The following is a 22305-nucleotide window of genomic DNA, read 5'->3' as shown; positions in this document are numbered from 1 at the left end:
TCTTACTTGCACATGCCAGCTATTGAAACATGGGACATAATACTATATGCTACATATATAGCTTTAAACTGGCATATATTATTTAGGTAAAAGAACGACACATATTTTAAATAATTAAATTTGCTTCTCCACTGAATGCTGTTTTGCCTTTCTCTTTATCCAAAATGGCATTAGGCAGATAACTAGTTGAGGTATTTCATCAGCTGCTAAAACATCACTTCATTGAATGTTTAATTTTTACTACAGCAGAATAGATAATTGATCTGGCAGGGAACCTCTCTGCCCTCAAGCAGTGCATTAAACTAACAAGAACTATCCTTGTGCTGTTTAATGTTGAACTCAAACAATGCTGTTGTGCCCAAGTCCAAACCTAGCCAAGTGATGAAAAAGAACCTCATTAAATTCATTCATTATTTGGTAATGAAACAGAGGGTTGTATCCAGAGAAGCTTCCTCTGATGGAGTAAGCTTTTCGGCTGGATGAAGAGTCTTCTTCTACTGGGAGGAAGCTTCTCTGGAGCCAAACCAGAATGTAGTCTGTAGAAGAGTATATATGAACTGAGCATGAATCTAAAATTAAGGTTTCTGAGGACCACATGACATGTATATTTCCACCAATTTTATTTTTCTTTTAAAGATGAGCAACCATGGAAATGGGATTAAGCAGACCTCAGCACCACCAGAAATATGCACAAACACACGGCATTGCACAGTTGCTTTTTCTTAAAAAAGCAAGAACCAAGTTAGAGGGAAGTGACATGCAACTGAGTTCAACATCTAGCTCAGCCCTCAAATAACACAAAACTGGTCTAATTCCAATGCTCCAAAAGACCAGACAGAACAGTTAAATACTTAAAATGAAGGGGAAATGTGTGTGCGTCCTATGGGGCGAATGCAGGCTTTTGCTGAAAGCCTCTCGCTCTTCAGGCTTCAGGAGAGCCCCAGCGCCAGCCCCACAAGCTCGGGGGACAGCGGGGAGATGGAACGCCGTCATCCCGCTGTCTCCCGATGTGGTTTGAAGGCTGACAGTGGGGAGACGCCTGCTTCTCCCTGCCGCCAGCCCCGCAAGCTCGGGGGACAGCGGGGAGGCACAGCGCGCCATCCCGCTGTCTCCCGATGTGGTTTGGAGGCTGACGGCAGGGAGACGTGTGCTTCTCCCTGCCGCTAGCCCCGCAAGCTCGGGGGACAGCAGGGAGGCGCAGCGCGCCATCTCGCTGTCTCCCGATGTGGTTTGGAGGCTGATGGCGGGGAGACACGTGCTTCTCCCTGCCGCCAGCCCCGCAAGCTCGGGGGACAGCAGGGAGGTGCAGCGCGCCTTCCCGCTGTCCCCGGATCTGGTCTGAAGGCTGGCAGCGGGGAGAAGAGCGCTTCTCCCCGCTGCCGGCCCCACAAGCGCCTGGGGGGGAAATAAAAAAAATTTCTTTATTCCCCCCCAAAAAAACTAGGTGCGTCCTATGGGACGGTGCATCCTATGGGGTGAAAAATACGGTAATTGCCATTCCACACATCATGAAAGGCGAATCTGGGCTTGCCAACAACTGTATGCTCAACAGGGAGCTCTCGAGTGTTCTGTCATGAGACATTTGTCACTAAACATGTGATGGTCACATTCACACTTATAGCAGGTGTGTAAGTGTACACTTAAAATAAAATAACACATAAAAAGATAATACCCACAAAGTCCCCTGAATTAATGAATATAAACTATTTCATCATTGTTGCATAATACACACCTCCCATTGGAAGCAACAGAAGCAATTGGAAGCAATGGGAAAGAAAGAAGGGAAAGTATACACAAGTAGCCAACAGTTGCAGGGAAGTCAGGCAGGACAAAGCTCAGGCTTGCAAGAGAGGTTAAAATTAATAAAAGAGGTTTCTTCGGCTATGTTCAAAGCAAGAGGCAAAACAAGCAAGTAGTAGGTCCTCTGGGTGGAGAAGACAAAGAAATTCTAATGGGTGATAGAGTGGATGTGGAACTGCTCAACACCTTCTTTTCCTCCATCTTCACCCAAAAGGAAAGCAGTGCCAACCAGGGAATAACAGAATAAACAACATAAGGAGGGACCTGCAGCCCAGGATAGGAAAAGAGATTGTACAGGAATTAAATGAATTCAAATATGCAGGACTCTACGAGCTGCACTCAAGGGTACTAAAGAACATTGGAGATGTAATCTCAGAGCCTTTTGTCTATAATCTTTGAGACTTCTTAGAGAACAGGTGAGGGTCCTGCAGACTGGAGGCAGGCAAATGTTGCCCCCACCTCCAACAAAAAGGGGGGAACCCAGGTAACTACTGTCAGCTTAACATCAATACCAAGGTCCTAGAAGAGATAATTAAACAGTTGGTCTGCAAGTCTTTAGGAAATGATGCTGTGATTACTGACCCATAATGGGTTCCTTAGAAACAAGACTCTCCAGCCAAATCTCATTCTTTTTTTGAGAGAGTTTTGTTTTCTCCTGCACTGGTGGGTATGACCCAAACTAATGGCTTCAAGTTACAAGAATGGAGATTCCAACCAAACACCAGTAAGAACTTTCTGGGAGTAAGAACTGTTTGACAGTGAAACAGATTCCCTCGAAAGGTAGTGGACTCTTCTTCCTTGGAGGTTTCTAAGCAGACGTTGGAACAGAGGCAGCATGCCTCTGAATACCAATTGCTATTAAACACTGGGAGAGGGATATTCCCTTCCTGCCCTGCTTGTGGATTCCCATAGGCACCTAACTGGCCACTGTAGGAAACAGAATGCTGGCGAAGGCAAGGCTTTATCCATAATATTTTCTCTTATGGTCTTCTGTTTGCCTCTGCTTTCAGAGTTGGAAGGGTCATCTAGTGCAACCCTCTGCTATGCAGGAATGTGCAGCTGGGATTGAACCTGCAACCTTGGCATTATCAACACCATGTTTTAGCCAGCTGAGTTTAGGATAGCTCAGGCTTTCAGTTCTGAAAAACCTACCACCATCCCAGAATTTCCCGAAGAGGCCAAAAAATATCATCCAATATTCCCTTTTGCTAAGAAAATTGCTGCTAGCAATAAGAAAACTTGCATAATTTTACATACTTTGAGTTTAGCAGCCTGTTTTTATTACTATGCTTGTTACCCCTTGCAAAATTTCAATTACTGGGCTTTTTCCAACTCTCTCTTTTGCTTACAGGATTTTTCAGGCTCCCCTAAACTTGGTCTCCTAATAGGCCAGAGATAGACATAAGATAAAGAATGATTTCAAAGTATAATTCTAGCATTTGGATCCCACTTTTCAACCTGAACTCAGCAAATCAAATGGTGGCAGAAGCCTTTCAATCTTGCCTTCTTCTCTTCAAACTGGAAAAGCATCCCACAGCTAGAGAAGGAATCAGAAATGGGGAGGATGCAGTGGCAGCAACAGCAAGTGGCAGAGCCAGGAGGGAACAGCAAGCAAAACTCATGGGGCTTCAGCCAGAATTTAATTTGCTGGTATCTCTGACACTTTGGCTTTGAAGTCTGGCTTGGAGCAATGTGAATAGGCTCTGAGCTCACTTTTTAGCTTGTGCCTGACTCAGTGTCCAGCTCCTGAACATTCTGCTAGTGATACATTAAGCATATACATGCTTCTCTGCTACAATTCAATGTGTCTTTTTCACTCTTGGCTCTCATCCTCTATTTCCTCCTCACCTTACTGCAAAGCCCTATACAATGTGTTACCAGCCAGAACTAACACAACCCACCAGGAGCTCAGTAAGCCTCCTATTTTTATTTTTCATTTTTTAAAAAATAAATAAATCATTTGAGACTGAAAAACAGGATGCTTCTACTTGAAACTGCATTTGATGTTTGCTTTAAGCTAACACAAGGAAGTCACCAGAGAGGAAGACTCTGGGGATGCCACCTTCATGTCCCAAGAGTTTCTGGCACCCAGGTAGGGGTGGCTCAAGATATTTTGCTGCTTGAAACAACAGATAAAATAACACCCCTCTGACATACACACACATCATACATGCAGAAACTAACCAGACTGACAGCTGCATCTTGCTTCAACACTGATTGCAGGATAGCATCCTCCACCATGTCTGAGGACAGCAAGCTGACTTAAAGCGTCCATGGCAGGCTGTGTAGCATACACAACTTTGGTGTCTAGCACCTCACTGGCACCGCCCTCCCCCAGCAACAGCTGCCTAAGGCAGGTGTCTCTCTCTGCCTAAGAGTAGAGCTGACTGTGCACTCTGGATATTCTTGATTCCCTGGACCCTCTGGACAATAAGAAGCATACTGGCTTCCCTGTGCTTTGGAAAGGATCCTGTAGCACTAGATCCCCATTTAGCCCTCTGGTTCCGCCCCTCCTTCACCACTCCTAAAGAGAGGAGGGCTTTGAGGAAAAACATCCTCCAACCCAATTCATATGCACACATACACCTGTTGGCAGCAAAAGAATGAGCAGCCCTTTGGCACCCACCTGAGATCCAAAGTAGACAACGCAATAAATGCATGACCACATTTGCATTATGTTTAAATCTTCAAAAGCAAACACAGCAGTTGCATGCAAGAGGATTCTGACTGGGACTGCAGTGTTGAAGGCAGGGTGTCATGTTAACCCTTTTGCCCTTGCCATCTTCCTGATGAAAATTGACACCACCTAAAGCTGCTTGATTGTCCTGGAAGGGAAGCTGCTATTTTCACCCATAGTAGCTTCCCTCCCCTGTGTTGGGAGTTCTGCAAATGGATCAGAAGCCTCTGTAGCTGCAATATAGATAAGTTAAATAAATAAATTAAGATTACCAGATGCAGCCATGCATTTGATGTACCATTTACTTTGACCCAGAGTCTTGGAAAATGTGTTCCACTTGATACAATCTGAACCCTAGTATGAATAATGGCAAAAAATATTTATCTCACTTCATCCTCACTCCATCAATGTCCCCTCCAAAATTTCATTCATGCTTGAGCCAATATTCTTAATGAGCTTGCAAGTGAACTGGGAGCTGCAGCCAGAATTCTACCTAGTGGCTTCTTCTCTGCTGTGGCTTAGGAGAAAGAGGGAGAAATGCGGCCCAGAAAGAAAAGTGTTTTCCCCTAATTTGAGTACTGAAGAGACCGATGTTTATTCAGGTGGCTTGGAGAAGATCCAAAACAGCTGGATAATCAGTCAGCTAGATTATAACATTATTTATGTATGGCTTCATGGACACAGGGCTTGACAGAAAGGTCTACAAACTTAGATAATCAAGAATTTCATAGAAGTGGGAAATGGAGGCCAACTGTAAACGCTGCCAGAGGTAGCACTTACACAACAATCTTTCTTTTTGGCATTCATACACACTGTGCTAGAATTTGCTGAATGAATGTTCAATGAATAGCATCCTGCAAAGCAGATTTGAACTATTTCCATTTTTCAAGTACAAAAAAAAGCCAGGATTCAAACAAGAGTTTCTAATTTAAAGCCCTGTGTTATTGGCTTAATCCAGTGCTACTTGCTCCACTTGAAGTTCAAAAAGTCACAGCAACTAACATTGAATTCTAGCAGAACACTAAAATAATAATAATAATAATAATAATAATAATAATAATAATAATAATAATAAAAATATTATTTATGTAGCATCTCCAAGTGTTGAAAGCACTTCACATGTATTATCTAGTTGCATTTGTTACAACAACCCTGGAAAGCAGGCATTAAACAACAGTTGTGTCCTCCAGATGTTGTGAGACTACAACTCCCATCACCCATCCACTAGCCATGCTGGCTAGGACTGATGACAGCTGGTGTCCAACAACAATTTTGAGGGAAGCATACTGGCTACTCCTTCCATAAGGTAAGTTTTATTATCTCCCAGTTTTGAGGGCACCGGATCTGAGTGACATCATAGGCAAGACCTGAACTGGGGATTTGGAGCCTCTTGCCCACTACTGTGGAGTAGATTCTTACATTTCTGCCATTAGTTACAAACAGTATTTTCAATAGGAGGGCTACATATGCAAGCAATGGTCCCAAACTGAATTTAGAAATAGCACTGTCTATCTCACTAAGTTCCAAATCTTCTACAGTACTTTTGTATGGGTGGTGATGTACCAATAAAATGATTGTTGAATAAATAAAATGCTATCTACTGCAACTATTCGCATTGTATCTGCAAAATACATCAGCATGAAACTATGCATTTCCATCATGGCTGCTAGCAACTTGCAGTGCTGTGTGCTATGCTATGCTGTGAAGAAGAGGCTCAAAGCATTCAGCTGGTGTGAAGAATGGAGGACTTTGTAGGCAGTGACACAATGTATGCTTCAATCGATTTTCGGGAAAGAGGAAGAGGGACAGTGAAGAAACAAACAATTCCAGTCAAGATGGCAGCATTTATATATATATATATATATATATATATATATATATATATATATATATATATATATAAAAAGACACTTGTGTGATTCCATCACAATTAACATCATGGAGCACTTTCTTAGGAAAAGCAACATATAACTCACTAGTCAAACCACAAGAGGTATATCATGCAAGATCAGGAATGTAGAAACGAACATGCACATACTGCTGTACAAAAACAGCTATTGAGCAAGGGTACAATGCTATTGCCTCTTTCAAGGCAAAGGAATAGCCCTTAAATGATATGTAGAGACCAGAGGAATGAAGCCTATATTTGACTGCCATATAAACATCTTCCCAATTCAGACCACAATTTTCATCTCAGGATTCTGACTGCTGGTCAAGCAAAAAATTATAAGGACTGGACAAAGAGTTCCCCTGCCTTGCTCCCCAAACAACAGCCAGAGTAATGACCATCTTATTCTGCCTTCCAGATAGAATGAAATGAAATGTAACCTGTCAGTGTTTGTGATCACAGCTGAGCTCCACTAGAGAGAAAAGGCTTCTCTCACACATGACATATTGTGCATGGAAAACATGTTAGATGTGACAATCACACTATTAATTACAGCATTTTGAGTGCCCACTGGCTATTTCAAATGGCTGTCATTGGAATAAAGACACAGCCTTGTCTATGCCAACCTGTTAAAAGAATCCATTAACCGATACATATCTTGTTAATTATAAACATCTTCAGGTGTTGTTATGTTTTATGGAGATGTTCCCAGTTCTGGTTTATACTGCTTGCCTGGGCTTTCCATAAGTTTAGGTGGAACCTTTTTCACTGATTTTCTCTCTCTCAAGAACAATAACCATATGCTATTTCACCACTTACATGAAAAATACTTTCCATAGGAGGACTTCATATGCAAGCAATGACCACAAAACAATTGCCTCAGAAAATGGCATTTATTGTGCCCACGCATGCACACACAAATGTTAATACGTTTTTTCATGCTGTGCTTCTGATTTTTCATTAACATACTTCATATGCAGATGATTACATTGCTTAAGCTTAAAGAGTAAGCAACCACGTATGCATCTACATTTAGCATCTGTAGTAGCTTTCAAAAGCATACTGTGATTTGGAAAAACATATGAATTCATACGAGATATTACTGATAGAAATAAGCGTCTTTGCACACACATCCATTGCAATTAACTGTCTGGAGAGTTAGTAAACACTGGAAGGCTGTACACAGTCTAAGTGGGTCAGTTCTAATGAGAAAAGCATGACATCTACATGTAGCAAGGCAGATGGAACACAGACCAGAGAACTGGAACATGGAAACAACTGAGATATTATTTGTTTGCATGGAATTCGTAAACAAATAACAAAACAAAACAAAAAACCATTGTAATCAGCCCCCAGAACCATCTTCAGCTATGGAAAAACTATTTTAAGATCTGTTATGCCTGTAAAGTACAGTGGGATTAGATGTGTTTGCATTATTATTCCACTGGTTATAACAAGTATCCTCTGATGTGCCTAAGTAATTCCAGAATGCTCAGAGCAACATAAAAAACACTGATGTAACAGCACAGGACTAAGGATGAGATGGTGGGGAAAAGAGGCTCTAAACAGTGGGAAAATGCGGAACTATCACCTGGCAATAAGAATAGTGTGTCCATTTAGAAAGGTGGCACATACTGAAGTCTGCAACAACATGCAATGTGCACAAGAGATTATACAGAAAATAAGACAAATACACAGCTCTGTTTTATTCAGAAACAAAAGAAGATGCACTATACATAATCAGAAATAAAAGAAACGTCAACCTGCAATCTTTCACATTAACAACCATTTTTCTCACTATACATCACAAAACAGAGGTCTTCCAACAGATAGCAAAAGAAAAGGGAGGGAAATATAGGCAGCACTATCCAAAATTTACAAAATATACGCAGAGTCTTTGTTCAGACTAGAAACCCATTCAAAGGTGTAAATAATGGTCACTTTGTTAGATTTCTAAATACAACTAGCTACAAATGTGTGTGAGTGGCTCTCTCATCGTTCACACTGGGCTCCCTTGACCCAGCTAGACAACCGTGAAAACACGAAATAAATGAAGGTTAACAAAGACTGGTCTGGGAAGCAGTTAACATTAAATGCTGGCAGTGTTAGTATTTTACATATAGGGCTGCACTGTGCATTCCTTACGCGTGAAATATCTGTGAATTATTTGGAAAAATCTTTACCACCTATCTTGTCGCAACAACAAAAATGGCTTTTAAAAATGGAAGGGGGGATCTTTCCAACCATCTACACAAGAATTTTAATTACCATGCAGAGATAGAGAGAACAGAAAGACAACATCCCACTCATACACACACAAACACCCAAGCAACTAGTTTATCACAATACCTTTTTGTGTCTGTCCCTCTTCCATATTTTCTTCCATGGCTACCTTTCTTCACTAGATACTGCTGCACAGGTTTAATCAAAAGCCCCCCTCAAATGTAGGGAAAACTGTAGATTTATTTTTCCCGGGAAGCTCCAACAGCACTGGCTTATGCAGGTCTTCGGAGCTTAGCTAAGGCTCCCCTCACTCTCCTTCCTTGCTTGGAGACAGGCTGTCAAGTGTAATTTCATTCAAATTACTCTCCCGTGAAGATTATCAATTTTTCTTCTCAAAGCTGTCCATTGTATACCACTGTAAGCAGGTATTCAAATGAAAAGCCTGTGAATTTGGGGGGGAATTTTGGTTGGGGTCCCAGTAGCCGTGTCACTGTGATTCGTAAGGCTCACTTTGCATATAAAACAGGGGGGAGAGAAATTGATGTTTGCATTGAAATCTGTGCTTTAAATTGGAAACAGGCTGCACTGCGAACAGATGGAGGGGTGTCTTCCTAACATGAAGCAGACCACGAACCTATAATTCCCCCTATTTGCTACCAAAGTGGGAAAGCCCAGATGCCTGTAGCTGTGGATGCTGCAATACTGCGATACTTACTTCTCCCTCACATACACTACCATGTATTTGGCTTAAAAGGATTTCTAAACACATAATCACAATTCAGTTCAGAAACAGTGATAGGAATCTTGCAGTTTTGTGTGTGCGTGCACATATACACACATATACAAGAGAACACAAAGGTATCTATGAAATCTAACATTTCAGTTTTCACCAAATCTGCTCTCTGAATATATTACAAATTTACAAGCTGGGTAAAAAAAGGACCAAAATGTGAAAAGACGAATACAGTTTTTGGAATTAAAATGGTACTTGTGGATTATTTCAATGCAAAGCTAACACATAAAAACATTAAAAATATTTAAATCCTTCAAATCTCTTATCCAATACGCAGAGACATAATATTAGCTGTATGTTACACCACCTCATGCAACAACAACAAAAAAAAGGATGCTGAAAGGGGGAAACAAATCTGTTGTGTTGTGGACTGGTTAGGGAATGCAGAGGTTAAGTACATCATGAAGACACCTGCTTGTTTGGGGAGATCTGCAATCTGATTTTGAATACCAGCTTGATTGAATACTGCAGTCTAGAGGTGAAATTGCATTCCTGTGCCTTACATCATTGGGTGGCACAGAATAAATTTGGAGTTCCAACACTCTGCATGGGTGTCAAAGGAAAAACCTCTAAATCCGTATTTTATGAAACCTTCCTGTTTCTGTTTCTCCAATTCTATCATCAGAGAGCAATAATGTTTCGTTATGAAGAACATTTAACAAATATACATAAGGTATTAAATCTGACACAGAGAACAGGCAGCATCTTACTCTATTGGCTTATGTACTCTGTCCTAGGGAAAATTGATTATAGCTTCAGTGGACTGCCATAGTAGTACAGCAAGAAGCATCCACCTACCTAGGTGCTTTAGCGAATATAAGCCATGGGTGTCCACAGGAGGAGGGGCAGTACTCCCCCCTTGGATGAACAGTGGGTTCATATCCATAGCTTTTCTTTTTCTTTTTTTTAAAGTAAGTTTCTAGTTTTTTAAAACCTGAGTTAAGAAGCAAAATCTGCATGTACTAATTGTGTGGTGATAAACTAACCAGCTTACCATTTCAGTGTTCAACATTCCTCCCTTCCTCCAGAAATAAATAAATAAATTGTGTGGATGCCCACCACAATATCAACATTAAATTTAATACTAAACAAGTAACTGATTTTAGCTTTTTATAAACTAATGTATCTAGCATTGCCATCTGCCTCCAAATCACTGTTAACCTGCAGAATGGCAGAACCAACGATTATTCATGATGCAGCAGAACCCTTTGCACTATAAATAGCTGAAGAAGCCACCCCAAAAGGCACAATCATGCGCCACCATGGGGCCACAGCAAGGGAAATATGTGTCATGAATGTCTCTGCCTTGCTTATCATGTAAAAAATGTTTCCTAACCATGCTGTCCTATTAACGTTCACTCCGAAGTAAGTTCCATTGTATTGAATGGGGTTCACCCTTTTGTTAACACCTTTAGAATTTCAACCCAAGTCAATAAAGTGACTTATGCTCAAAGTGAACTCACTGAAATAAATGACCACCAGTAACTTGTCCATTGCTTGCAATGGGTCTACACTGAATATGACTTAGTTGGATGGCATCCTGTGAGTTCACATATCATGTGGAAACCAAACAGAACCAATCATCCGATGAGTTTCTAAATGTATTCTGCATGAGCTGGAATCTGTTGCAAATAAAAAGCCCTGCAAACAGAAAGCACACAGACAAACTACTCTGTGAAGTAAAGGAATGGTCTTTACATGTTCCATTCCTATTCTGTCTGAATCTCCTGAACAGTCGCTATGAGCTATTGAGCCATCTAGAACCTGTATTCTGCACATAATACTCCAAAGTTTGGACTCCTGGTCCCCTAATTTAGGGCAAGTAGGCCATCTAGTTTACTTAGTCTTAACACCAGCCATGGACACCACTAACCCAGGATACAGGCAGCCCCCCCCCCATTTGAAACCCATTGGAAAAGCCTGTGAACACCCAATTCTGCCCCCGTTCCACCCCACCCCACCCCACTCCAGCCCCACTGTACCCTTTCAGTGACATTTCAGTGGTGTCTTTGTGATGTTTCTGGGTCACTTCCAGGTTCAGTGTGATGCATATATACGCAGTTATGCATACTGAACAGGTGTAAATGGGGGGCTGCCTGTACAATCGTTAGCTGTATAAAAAGGTAAAGGTAAAGGACCCCTGACAGTTAAGTCCAGTCACAGACAACTCTGGGGTTGCGGCGCTCATCTCACTTTACTGGCCGAGGGAGCTGACGTTTGTCCGCAGACAATTTTTCTGGGTCATGTGGCCAGTATGACTAAGCCGCTTCTGGCAAAACCAGAGCAGCGCACAGAAACGCCATTTACCTTCCCACCAGAGCAGTACCTATTTATCTACTTGCACTTTGACATGCTTTTGAACTGCTAGGTTGGCAGGAGGTGGGACTGAGCAACGGGAACTCACCCCGTCGAAGAGATTTGAACTGCCGACCTTCTGATTGGCAAGCCCTAGGCTCAGTGGTTTAGACCACAGTGCCACCCGCGTCCCGATTAGCTGTATAAAATACTTCAAAAGATATGTGGGATGATTCTGAAATTCTCTTCTGCTTTACTTCTGCTTTGGCAGTGAAGAAACCATGGAATCTATGAGCATACAACCGTACACCTGCTTTTCGTAGGCATAACGGGCTCAAGAGTAAACCAACATGCACTATGGTTCATTAGTGGCTATTACTCAAGAGAAACAGATATGCAGCTACATACGTATCAGTTTTCCCTGGGTAATAGTCATTAAATGAACCATGAAGATGACTCACTCTCATAACCCACTTATAGGACTGAGCTTTTTAATTCTTCACTAATCGTTCGAAAATCCACATGAGTGTGTAAGTATTTTTTACTTTTGATATTTCTTTTAATCTTAAAAACATTTTAAGGTTTAAATAAAGAATCTGCTTGCTCATTTCACCAAATATTTGAGCAAGCGAGCTACACAGTCCAGCTAGCAATCTTGATGTGCATAGTAAAAAGGTCCCAATACAGGTTCTAGCATTGCTCAACTGATAAAGAGTTGCGCACTGAGCTAGGAGACCTAAGTTGAAGTCCGAGTGGAGGCGGAGAGCTGAAAATAGTGCCAATATATTACACATCTGGCAATCAATGTGCCCCTTTGATTTCAGATAGTACATGGTTAAAGGTAAAAGGGACCCCTGACCATAAGGTCCAGTCGTGGCCGACTCTGGGGTTGCGGTGCTCATCTCGCTTTATTGGCCGAAGGAGCCGGTGTACAGCTTCCGGGTCATGTGGCCAGCATGACTAAGCCGCTTCTGGCAAACCACAGCAGTGCACAGAAACACCGTTTACTGCCAGAGTGGTACCTATTTATCTACCTGCACTTTGAGGTGCTTTCGAACTGCTAGGTTGGCAGGAGCAGGGACTGAGCAACGGGAGCTCACCCCATCGCGGGGATTAGAACTGCTGGCCTTCTGATCGGCAAGCCCTAGGCTCTGTGGTTTAGAGCACAGCACCACCCATGTCCCTTATACATGGGTACATGGCTAGGTGAGTCTAAAAAGCCCTATGAGGGAGGCTTAGTTTGGTTGGAATCAAGGATACACTTCCAGAGTTATTGCTAAATACATTACTCCTGGTAAATGATCCACCATAGCCACTAGAGAGCTGTGAAAATTTGTGACCTGGGCTTTTTAGACTCATCTACCCAAGTACTATCTGAAACCAAAGGGGCGCATTGCTTGCCAGGTGGGATTCCCCCCCCCCCGCCCCAGCTTTTCTACCCCACTATCCTACTTCATGTGGTCTTGGACTATCACTGCCTTTAATAACTGTGTTTATTAACCATTATTATGTTAATTATTAATTAAACTCAATGCGAAGTGCTTTATGTTTTTTTTAAAGTAAACAGTCATATGCAGTGTAAATTGATGAGGAGTGGGAGGCAAGAGCAGCAGATAGTTTTTCATCTGCATATTTTCATGTGGACTTACAGAAAATGACAGTGTTGCTGGTGAACCACTAAAAAGACCAAAAAGAAGAAGCAATAGCCGGTGTGTGAGAATGTGGTTTGGAGAGATGTTAACCTGTCTGTCATGTTTACTGTCAGTGCTGCAACTTACAACAAATCAAATGATTTCTCTTTCCAGTTCAAATGCTACTCTGAGCAGCCTAAGGTTTGCAAGGGCAATTTCAAAGTCTTTCAGAACTACCAACTTTACACCACCTGTCAATCCCGCCAAGGTCTGAAATTACACAACCACATTTCAAGTGTATTACAGCAGTGCGCATGATCTGAAGAGGCTGCCCAGCTCTGGAAACTGCCCAGCACTAGATAAAAGAAGAATGCTGAACTGGAAGTATGGAAACTGTAGTGCTACAAAAGAACTTGGGATAATTCAAGTGAGTGCATGCGTCTTCCTGTTTGGTAAAATCACAGTGCTGTGGCTTCCAGTACTAAGAAATGATGCACCACTGCAGGTGCTGACACAAGTGATTTGGCAACTAAAATACAGTATATCCAGGCAGAGACTCGTAAAACAATATTGTCAGGGTGCAGCACAGGATGTGAAGGAGCCTGGTTGCTCCTGACTTCCTGTTTCTGCCCATTTAACAGTTAGGACCGAAGAAAGAAAAATATTGTTGTTCTCTACTCACTGCAACACCCATTGGAAATTATGGTTTTAAAAAGGAGACATGAGGGTGGGGGAGAGAGACTGTTCCATGTCCCTTTCCTATCAAGTCTTTCATATTTATGAAGTATGAAAGGATGGGGAGGGGGTTTCCCAACCATATGTGTTGGGAGTCTATGTATCAATTACATTATGCATCAGGTGAGACAAGACATCTGGAAACTATTAACTCCACATATATTAGACCTGGGGTGCCAACTTGAATAAAATATTGGGGGCCCAGGTAAGCCCTGCCCCACATAATCAATCACATGGCATGGCACACACATACACCATTTGAATGACAACACCCATCAACTGGGGAGGGCAGCCCCTTCAAATATTTTAGGGGTGGCGAAGGAACCTCAGCCCCCAGGAGTTGACTCCTATCTACGTATTAGACTGCTGCATAGCTGTAAATGAAAGGCAACATCCTTTGGGTAGTGGGTGTTTAACCTCAATTCAGATACATCTGAAATATATCGCCTAAGAAAATCTCAGTGCTCTGGCTAAGCTGATAAGAGTAACAAAAGTTAGACAGGCTCCTATTTAGAGACAAGAGGGGGATGGAGATGCCGAAAAACTTGGCCCATTCAGTGTTCAATTATTTAGTTCACTGAACTTTCCAATATAGCCTAATTCTTTTCTGAACTGAGCTGCAACCATTTCATCTTTATCCAAGCACTGATCCCAGCCAGATAGTGTGCAGAGCAATCAGCCATGTTAGCAGGCTTGATGAAACAGTGTCACGGAATTGACACACTGACACAGTAATCTGCAATCAGAGTGGAAAGAACTTGCTATCATATGCTAATTCTGTTTGTACATACTAACATTCTGACTTAAGTTTGTGTAACAAGTCAAACTAGTTTTCCCTTCTTTGTCATGAAGGGGGAGTTCATGATCCTTTCATTACTTTTTATTGAATAAAATAAAATATAAAATAAAAACATTCCTTCCAGCAGCACCTTAGAGATCAACTAAGTTAGTTATTGGTATAAGCTTTTGTGTGCATGCACACTTCTTCAGATACTTTTACTTTTTACTTTTACTTTTTACTTTTTATTACTTCACCATAAGTAAACCTTCAAAGACATATATACATCTATGCTCCCATTTAAATCTGATGGCATTATTTTCATTTTGGCATACCAAGAAACAAAAGGAGCCAAAGCTCATTTCCAGGAGTCCCTGCAAGTGTTGTTGGATTGTTAGAACGACAAAAAAAGTTATCACTTACTAAGCCTAGTAGAACTGCCCATCTCCTCTCTCCATGGTCACCATAATACCATGTCCAAAATTGCTGCCGTTTACTAAAGCTCCACAATCAACTGACTTCTCGTGTGAAATGACTTGCTTTCTCCTTCCTCTATTCAACCATTTTGCTCTACTATACCCACAAGGTGTTTTCAAATAATAAAACAACACAAAATCTAAAAAACAGTTCAAATAAAAAAGCCGATGCCACATACAGCTTTTTAAAAAAGTAACAGATTAAGACTCTGTTACTTCTCCATTGCTGAATTTTGTTGTGGTTTAGTCGTTTAGTCGTGTCCAATTCTTCATGACCCCATGGACCAGAGCACGCCAGGCACTTCTGCCTTCCACTGCCTCCCGCAGTTTGGTCAAACTCATGTTAGTAGCTTCGAGAACACTGTCCAACCATCTCGTCTTCTGCCGTCCCCTTCTCCTTGTGCCCTCCATCTTTCCCAACATCAGGGTCTTTTCCAGGGAGTCTTCTCTTCTCATGAGGTGGCCAAAGTATTGGAGCCTCAGCTTCAGGATCTGTCCTTCCAGTGAGCACTCAGGGCTGATTTCCTTAAGAATGGATAGGTTTGATCTTCTTGCAGTCCATGGGACTCTCAAGAGTCTCCTCCAGCACCATAATTCAAAAGCATCAATTCTTCGGTGATCAGCCTTCTTTATGGTCCAGCTCTCACTTCCATACATCACTACTGGGAAAACCATAGCTTTAACTATACGGACCTTTGTTGGCAAGGTGATGTCTTTGCTTTTTAAATGCTGTCTAGGTTTGTCATCGCTTTTCTCCCAAGAAGCAGGCATCTTTTAATTTCGTGACTGCTGTCACCATCTGCAGTGATCATGGAGCCCAAGAAAGGAAAATCTCTCACTGCCTCCATTTCTTCCCTTTCTATTAGCCAGGAGGTGATGGGACCAGTGGCCATGATCTTCGTTTTTTTGATGCTGAGCTTCAGACCATATTTTGCGCTCTCCTCTTTCACCCTCATTAAGAGGTTCTTTAATTCCTCCTCACTTTCTGCCATCAAAGTTGTGAATATCTGAGGTTGCTGATATTTCTTACAGCAATCTTAATTCCTTTGCTGCACAAAGTAAAGCTACTCTCACTAGAAAAGGGGCAGCTTGCCTGCTTCTTGAAGACCAACCAAGCAGTGTGAACTTCATAGAGAAAAGCATTTAACAGCTGAGGAGCTAATCCAGTCAATCCAGAGCCAGTGCATTTAGACTGGTCTTTAGGTTCAGAAAACCATACTAAGATCTGGGTTTCCCTAAGAAGTACCTTTGCTGTAGGAAGCAGTAAAATTTTTATATTTCTAATTAAAGCACTGGTATTCCCAGAATAAATGCAGAATCATTTACAAATTATGTGCAAGAAATCACAGAGGGAAACTGTTCAATACATTTATATGCTGCACTCATTTTCTGCTCTACTGGAGGCAATAAGGATCCACCCTATTAAACTGTCCACTACAGACTGCAAGGTCTGTAGTGTTTTGTGTTTTGTCTCCCAAAAGGTTCAGGGGCAGCACAGATTTCTCTCCTCTTTGGGTCTGAGTCTAGAAACCACATCAGTTGCACTGTGAATATAATTCTTTATTGGCCTTACCCTTCCTTGTTGGCTCATCCATCCAAATGGAATTCATCCCATCTTTTCACCAGGGGACAAGAAAACATTTTAAGATGAGCACAAAAGAGGAAGCTAAAGGCAACAGGGTATAAAGATCACTGCACAAAAGGCTTCTGCCTGAGCTGCTCCCAGGAGGGCTAAGAAGATTTACAAACCAACACAGTCCATAAATGTTAAACAATTTTGAAAGTCAGCATTAGCTGATTGTGATTACAAATCCTTAGTTGTAGAGAAGTTGTAAAAATCAAGCTGTATTCATAGCAATTTACCACCAGTTATTTTATACATTCTGGTACTGCTGAAAGGACAGTTTATCTCTGTCTGTGAACTGGTCTGCTAATGACAAATGAAAGATGCACGGAAATGCAGTACTGGCTCTATTCTCTCAGAATGTAAATTAATTCACATTGAAAAGGAGGGGTGTGCATATTATTGAGGTCTGCATCCTAGCCTATCACTTCGCACTTCAGCTGAAATTGTACATAATAAAGCTAGATATCCAAATTTGATGAAAATGTCAACTGTTCATTATTAGGAGATTTAACCTTACAAAGCATTCCACTAAAACGAAAACCAAAAAGGTTTTAAGATCTGTGAATGAAATGGAGCCTCAGATGAACTGAGTTAAGGAAAAATCACACTGATCAGATCTGCACATCATGGTAAGCCAACGCTCGCCTTGCATATGCCAACTGCACCCACTTTGGGCTAGTGCGTGAAATAAATAAGTCATGAAACCTATCTAAATGATACATCCGAACCGAGGTTCATGCTTTGTTTCACTCAAACAAGCCATGAGTGGGTAATCCAGGAACAGACATTGACTTGTCATTATGATTTGTTTCTCCCCCTATTAGTGCATTTGCAGAAAAGCATCGCCTATGATTTACCAGGCCAGCAAAACTGGGCAACTAAATGCAGCATGGGAATGTACAAAACTCTCTTCTTCATCTAAAGTTTGGAAAGAGGGAGATCTGAAAGCTGTAATTCAAAGTGACCACATTATCAGAGAATACAAAAGAACAGTTTATAAATATAATTCATACGAAACTGTAACTTTTTTTTTTAAAGTGTTTGTTCCTTAGTATCTTTGAATGAAGCAAAATGGTTTACAATAACCTAACAGCAACATCATTCATAAGTTTGGAGGCACTGACTGTGAAAAGAGGCCAAGAATTACCATAGTACATTTTGGGAGGTATCCAAGCTCTGTTCCCTTTATAAACTCAAATTAGAAATCTCTTAGTACAATGTGATTAGAAGATCGTCTTAATCTGCAAAACCAAATCACATAAATGGATTTCAGAACAGTTTTCAAATGGCAAAATCTCCTAGTTCCTAGTACACGTGGAGACCTACAACCACGGAAAACAGCTGGTTAAAAATGGCATATCCTTGCAACTTGGGCTATCTAAACTGTTGACTTCAGTATAATACCAATTCCATGATAAACTGTAGCATTTTAGATTTTAAAATAGTAACATCTTTCCTTCTTCCTAGCCACCAGCAGTTTACATTAAATTTCATCTGAAACACTGCAGCCCAAATATAGAACTTCCCTTAATCCTTGGATAAACTAATAATGTTAAAAGCCTACGTTTGCTCAGATTTATAATAAAGCTTTCTTAGACACACTAAATAAATGTAGAAAGCAATACAAGCCTGCATTCAAAAGGCATGGTACTTACTGGCCACTATTAAATAAATCAAATTTGGTATCTACAATCCAAGAAGGATTTGTGGTAACAACACCTGTGTGACTAGTTTAGGGACATGGGATGGGCCATTCAAGATAAGCCAACATAGCTACAAAATCCTCTTCTAGAGGTCAATGTAAGGTGAACCCTCCCCTCCCCACACAATTTAGCCAACCAGTTGTGAAAATGAAGGATAAAAGCTCTCCTTTGTTCCTACTGAAGTCAAGATGCACCAAGTATTAAAACATTTCACCATCCCCTCTTTGCAGGTGTTATTTCCCCAGGAAGCACTCAAAGGAGTATTAAAGTTTTCACAGAGAAGAGAGGATTCATCTCCGTTGCCTTAGCAACTGAGCTGACACTCCCTGTTTTGCTATGCTAGGCAAAAAGGAAGCATCACCCTGCCACTTCTTGGAAGGGCATCAGAATGTAGATCTGAATGTGGATTTTGTAATGGAATCCCTGGCTGGCTGCGTTCACATAGTAAAAAAGAAACAAGATTCCCCCCCCCCTTTTTTTAAGCAAAGCAGCAGATCGTTAGTAAGAAAGAAAAAAGTGCCACTTGAAAGCACACTCAAAAGTGTTCTCGGCAAAAGAATAATGGTACAACTCTAGTTAATGCTTATCACTTACCAGAGGTTTACATAAATATATATCAGTATTATATGCATGTACATATGGATACATAACAAAAGTATGCTTAACATACAATTCTAACAGAAAGGCCTCTTGAACATGATTGCTGCCAAGTCTGAGGCTGTAGAACTTGCATGGCTTCCTGGTACTCTAGAAAGCTGCAGGTGATGAATCAATAAGGCTGGAGCAGAAGATACATAAATCTCAAGGTAAATCCAACTGAACATAGGTGAAAGCAGATTACTGCACCTATGACATGGCAGTGACTCCAGTGAATAAGAACTACTCTTTGCTTCTGTTGCACCATCTAGTAGCCATCCAGCAGAGCATTTCCAGGTGACAAAGAGGCTTCTGAAATTTGGCTAGGAGGAGGAATGATGAACCTACTGGAGACAAGTTTGCCAGGCACTTAGATGATAAAGTTTCTCATATCTGCACTAAATTAGATACCCTCAGGGCTAGTCCTGTAGAAGAGTCCAGAGCACCATTGGGTCCCTTATTATTGCATCCTCAGGATTCAGACTAGTTGTTTCAAGGAGTTTAGCCCTTTATATGCATTATCAGTCCTTGCCCCTTGTGTGCCCCATGGGCAAGATCTCCTTCTCCCATGCTCCTGGTTCTTAATGATTCCCAACAGGCAGACCGCAAGGTAAATATGACATGTACCCACCTGGTGCCTAAACTCATCTTGGAAGGCCATGGACTCATCATATGTTCTAAGATAAACAGAACACTCTCGCTCTTCAAGGAGCTAAGAGCACAGGGAGAGCAGGCCAAATGTCCAGGATCCTGTGTTTACAGTGTCCAACCAAATGCTTGTTGCCAGAGGCAGCCTCCTGCCCCCACCACCACGATGCCCCACCCTCCACTTTCACCCACACCCATTTCTGCTACCAGAACTCCCGGGCTTTTGATGAACCCTGCGAGAGCTGGGCCATTTCTCTTAGCATTGCCACTTGGCTTCTCCACCTCGGGGTGGGAGATGAGTGGACACCACTGTGCAGTAGAATGCCTCCCTTTCACCGCCAGCGGTAGAAGTGGTGGGGTGGCCCAAGCATGGCCTCTTGCACTTTTACCACCAGAGGCAGGCACTTCACCCCACTTCATGGGCCTATGGCAAGCCCACAAGCAGAACCTGAATGTAACAGCACTCTCTGCACCTGCAATACTCAGCAATGGGTATTCAGAGGCATACTGCCTCCAAACAGGGGAGTCAGAACATAGCCATTGTGGCTGGCAGCCATTGATAACTTTATTCTCCATGAATTTGTCTAATCTTTTTAAACCATCCATGTTAGAAGCCATCACTGCATCTTGGGGGAGCAAAATCCACAGTAGGTGCTGTCCGAAGAAATGCTTTTTTTTCCTTTTCTATTTTACATCCTTCAACATTCAGCTTCATTGGATTACAAGTTCTTGCATGGACAGACAGAGAAAAAGTTTCTCCACCCACCTTCTCTACACCATGAGTAATTTTATACAGTTCTATCATGCCCCCTTTGCTATTTATCTAGAGTAAAAAGCCCCAGATGTTGCAGCTTTTTCCTCATAGGGAAGTAGCTCCAACCACTTGGTCCTTTTTGGTATGGTGTCAGCAGGCAAGGAAAAGCTGGGATCTTGTCCGCCAACTGCTAGGACATAACAACAGCTAGCAGAGTTTAGGAACCAGACCAAACACTACATTCTCTTGTAACATGCTGGAAGCTGTATGCCAATGGTTGGTAGAACCAAATCCAAATGGGTTGGGGCCAATGCTCAATATGGGTGTTGCAAAGGCCACACATTCCTTGTGTTCACACACATCCACAGATTTTTCATCTGTTGATGAGAGGTAGAGGTGGGTCAGATGGGGAGGGCTGGTAAGCTGGATTCAGCTCAGAAGCCAGAGGGTCCCCACCCTTGATCTAGAGCATAAAGCAAGCAAGGGCCTTGGCAGCATCTGACTAGAAAGTGAAAACCCGGGCCAATATAAAAAGAAATATCAATCAGTCAAGCCTTTTATTTGTATGCCACCTTTCCAAAGTTAAAACTATGCTCAAGGCAGCTTACAATGTATAAAAAAATACATAACTACAAACCTAAAAGCAGTTATAAATAAACAAAATTTCAAAAAGTACACAACCAATTTGAACAAATTCCACATAAATCCAAAATAAAGATACAAAAAATTAGCACCAGCAGCAACAATACCCTTCCAACAAAAGCCCCTCATAATGCCCCAACCCAAGACGAATAAATGAGCTGTTAGCATGCATCTGCTTGCATGCATATTTGAAAGCACCTCAAAATACACATTCCGTACTAAACAGTGTGGTGCTGATAGATGGAGTCCTTATTCAGAGGTGCATTTATGTCCACAGTTTGCCATCCTAGTAATGCATGCATACAAGATGCAGATCTCCTTCACGGGATCAGGGCGACTGAATGCAGATGTTGCTGAACATCTAGAACTCCCACCAGCCCCAGCAAGCATGGCCAAAAGCCAGGCATGATGCGAGATGTGGCTCCACAACATCTGGTGGGTCAATGTTTCCCCATGCACAAGAACTGCTTCAAGCAGCTTTTCGGAACCTATCATAAGCTGACAATGGTGCTCTCTTCCCTGTTGTTCCTTATCTCTATGTAACCCTGTCTTTCTGCAAAGAAAACATCTTGCTTTCTGGGTTAAGTCCCCCAACCCCCAGCCAGTATGAACAGTGGTCTGGGATGAAGAGAGGGAGCCCAATAAGCATCTGAAGGGCTACACGATCTCCATCACCAATGAGGTGCACAACATAATTTACATTCGACGCCTGGGTCTTTATTTCCAAATATGCAGAATATTTGGGACTATTATTCAAAATGCATCATTGGTGACGTATACTAAAGTGACTGTGAAAAATTTGAGAAAGACAAAATGGGGGGAATTAATTAAAACAAAGGAAAAGTTGGGGTGGTGAGGTTAAAAGAGTAGCTGCTGCTGTTCTAACCATTCATTTTCTTCCCTTTCACATTCAAAGCTGGCCACAAAATCAATACAATATTGAACAGACCTCTTTAAAATCTATCCCCTGAATCTCATCCATCTATATACCACCCAACT

At 41.8% G+C, this 22305-nt stretch overlaps 1 protein-coding gene across 4 annotated transcripts in view; it reads right to left on the bottom strand.

Annotated features, from left to right (window-relative positions):
- GPM6A (glycoprotein M6A) overlaps nucleotides 1-22305 on the bottom strand; it is a 171402-nt gene that overhangs the window by 101668 nt on the left and 47429 nt on the right. The window contains exon 1 of one of the 4 annotated variants that reach the window (XM_053402617.1): nucleotides 8715-9199. The exons of 2 other annotated variants lie outside the window; for them this stretch is intronic. In XM_053402617.1, coding sequence (XP_053258592.1) covers nucleotides 8715-8751 — 37 coding nt within the window. In that variant the 5' untranslated portion in view covers nucleotides 8752-9199. Of the gene's footprint in view, nucleotides 1-8714; nucleotides 9200-22305 lie in introns of those variants that run through there. One more of the 4 variants, XM_053402619.1, reaches the window with a different exon arrangement.

The sequence above is a fragment of the Podarcis raffonei genome, chromosome 9 (genome assembly GCF_027172205.1).
Source record: "Podarcis raffonei isolate rPodRaf1 chromosome 9, rPodRaf1.pri, whole genome shotgun sequence".
Taxonomy (NCBI): domain Eukaryota; kingdom Metazoa; phylum Chordata; class Lepidosauria; order Squamata; family Lacertidae; genus Podarcis; species Podarcis raffonei.
Note: the sequence above shows the minus strand (reverse complement) of the source record. Positions and strands in the feature narration are given on the sequence as shown.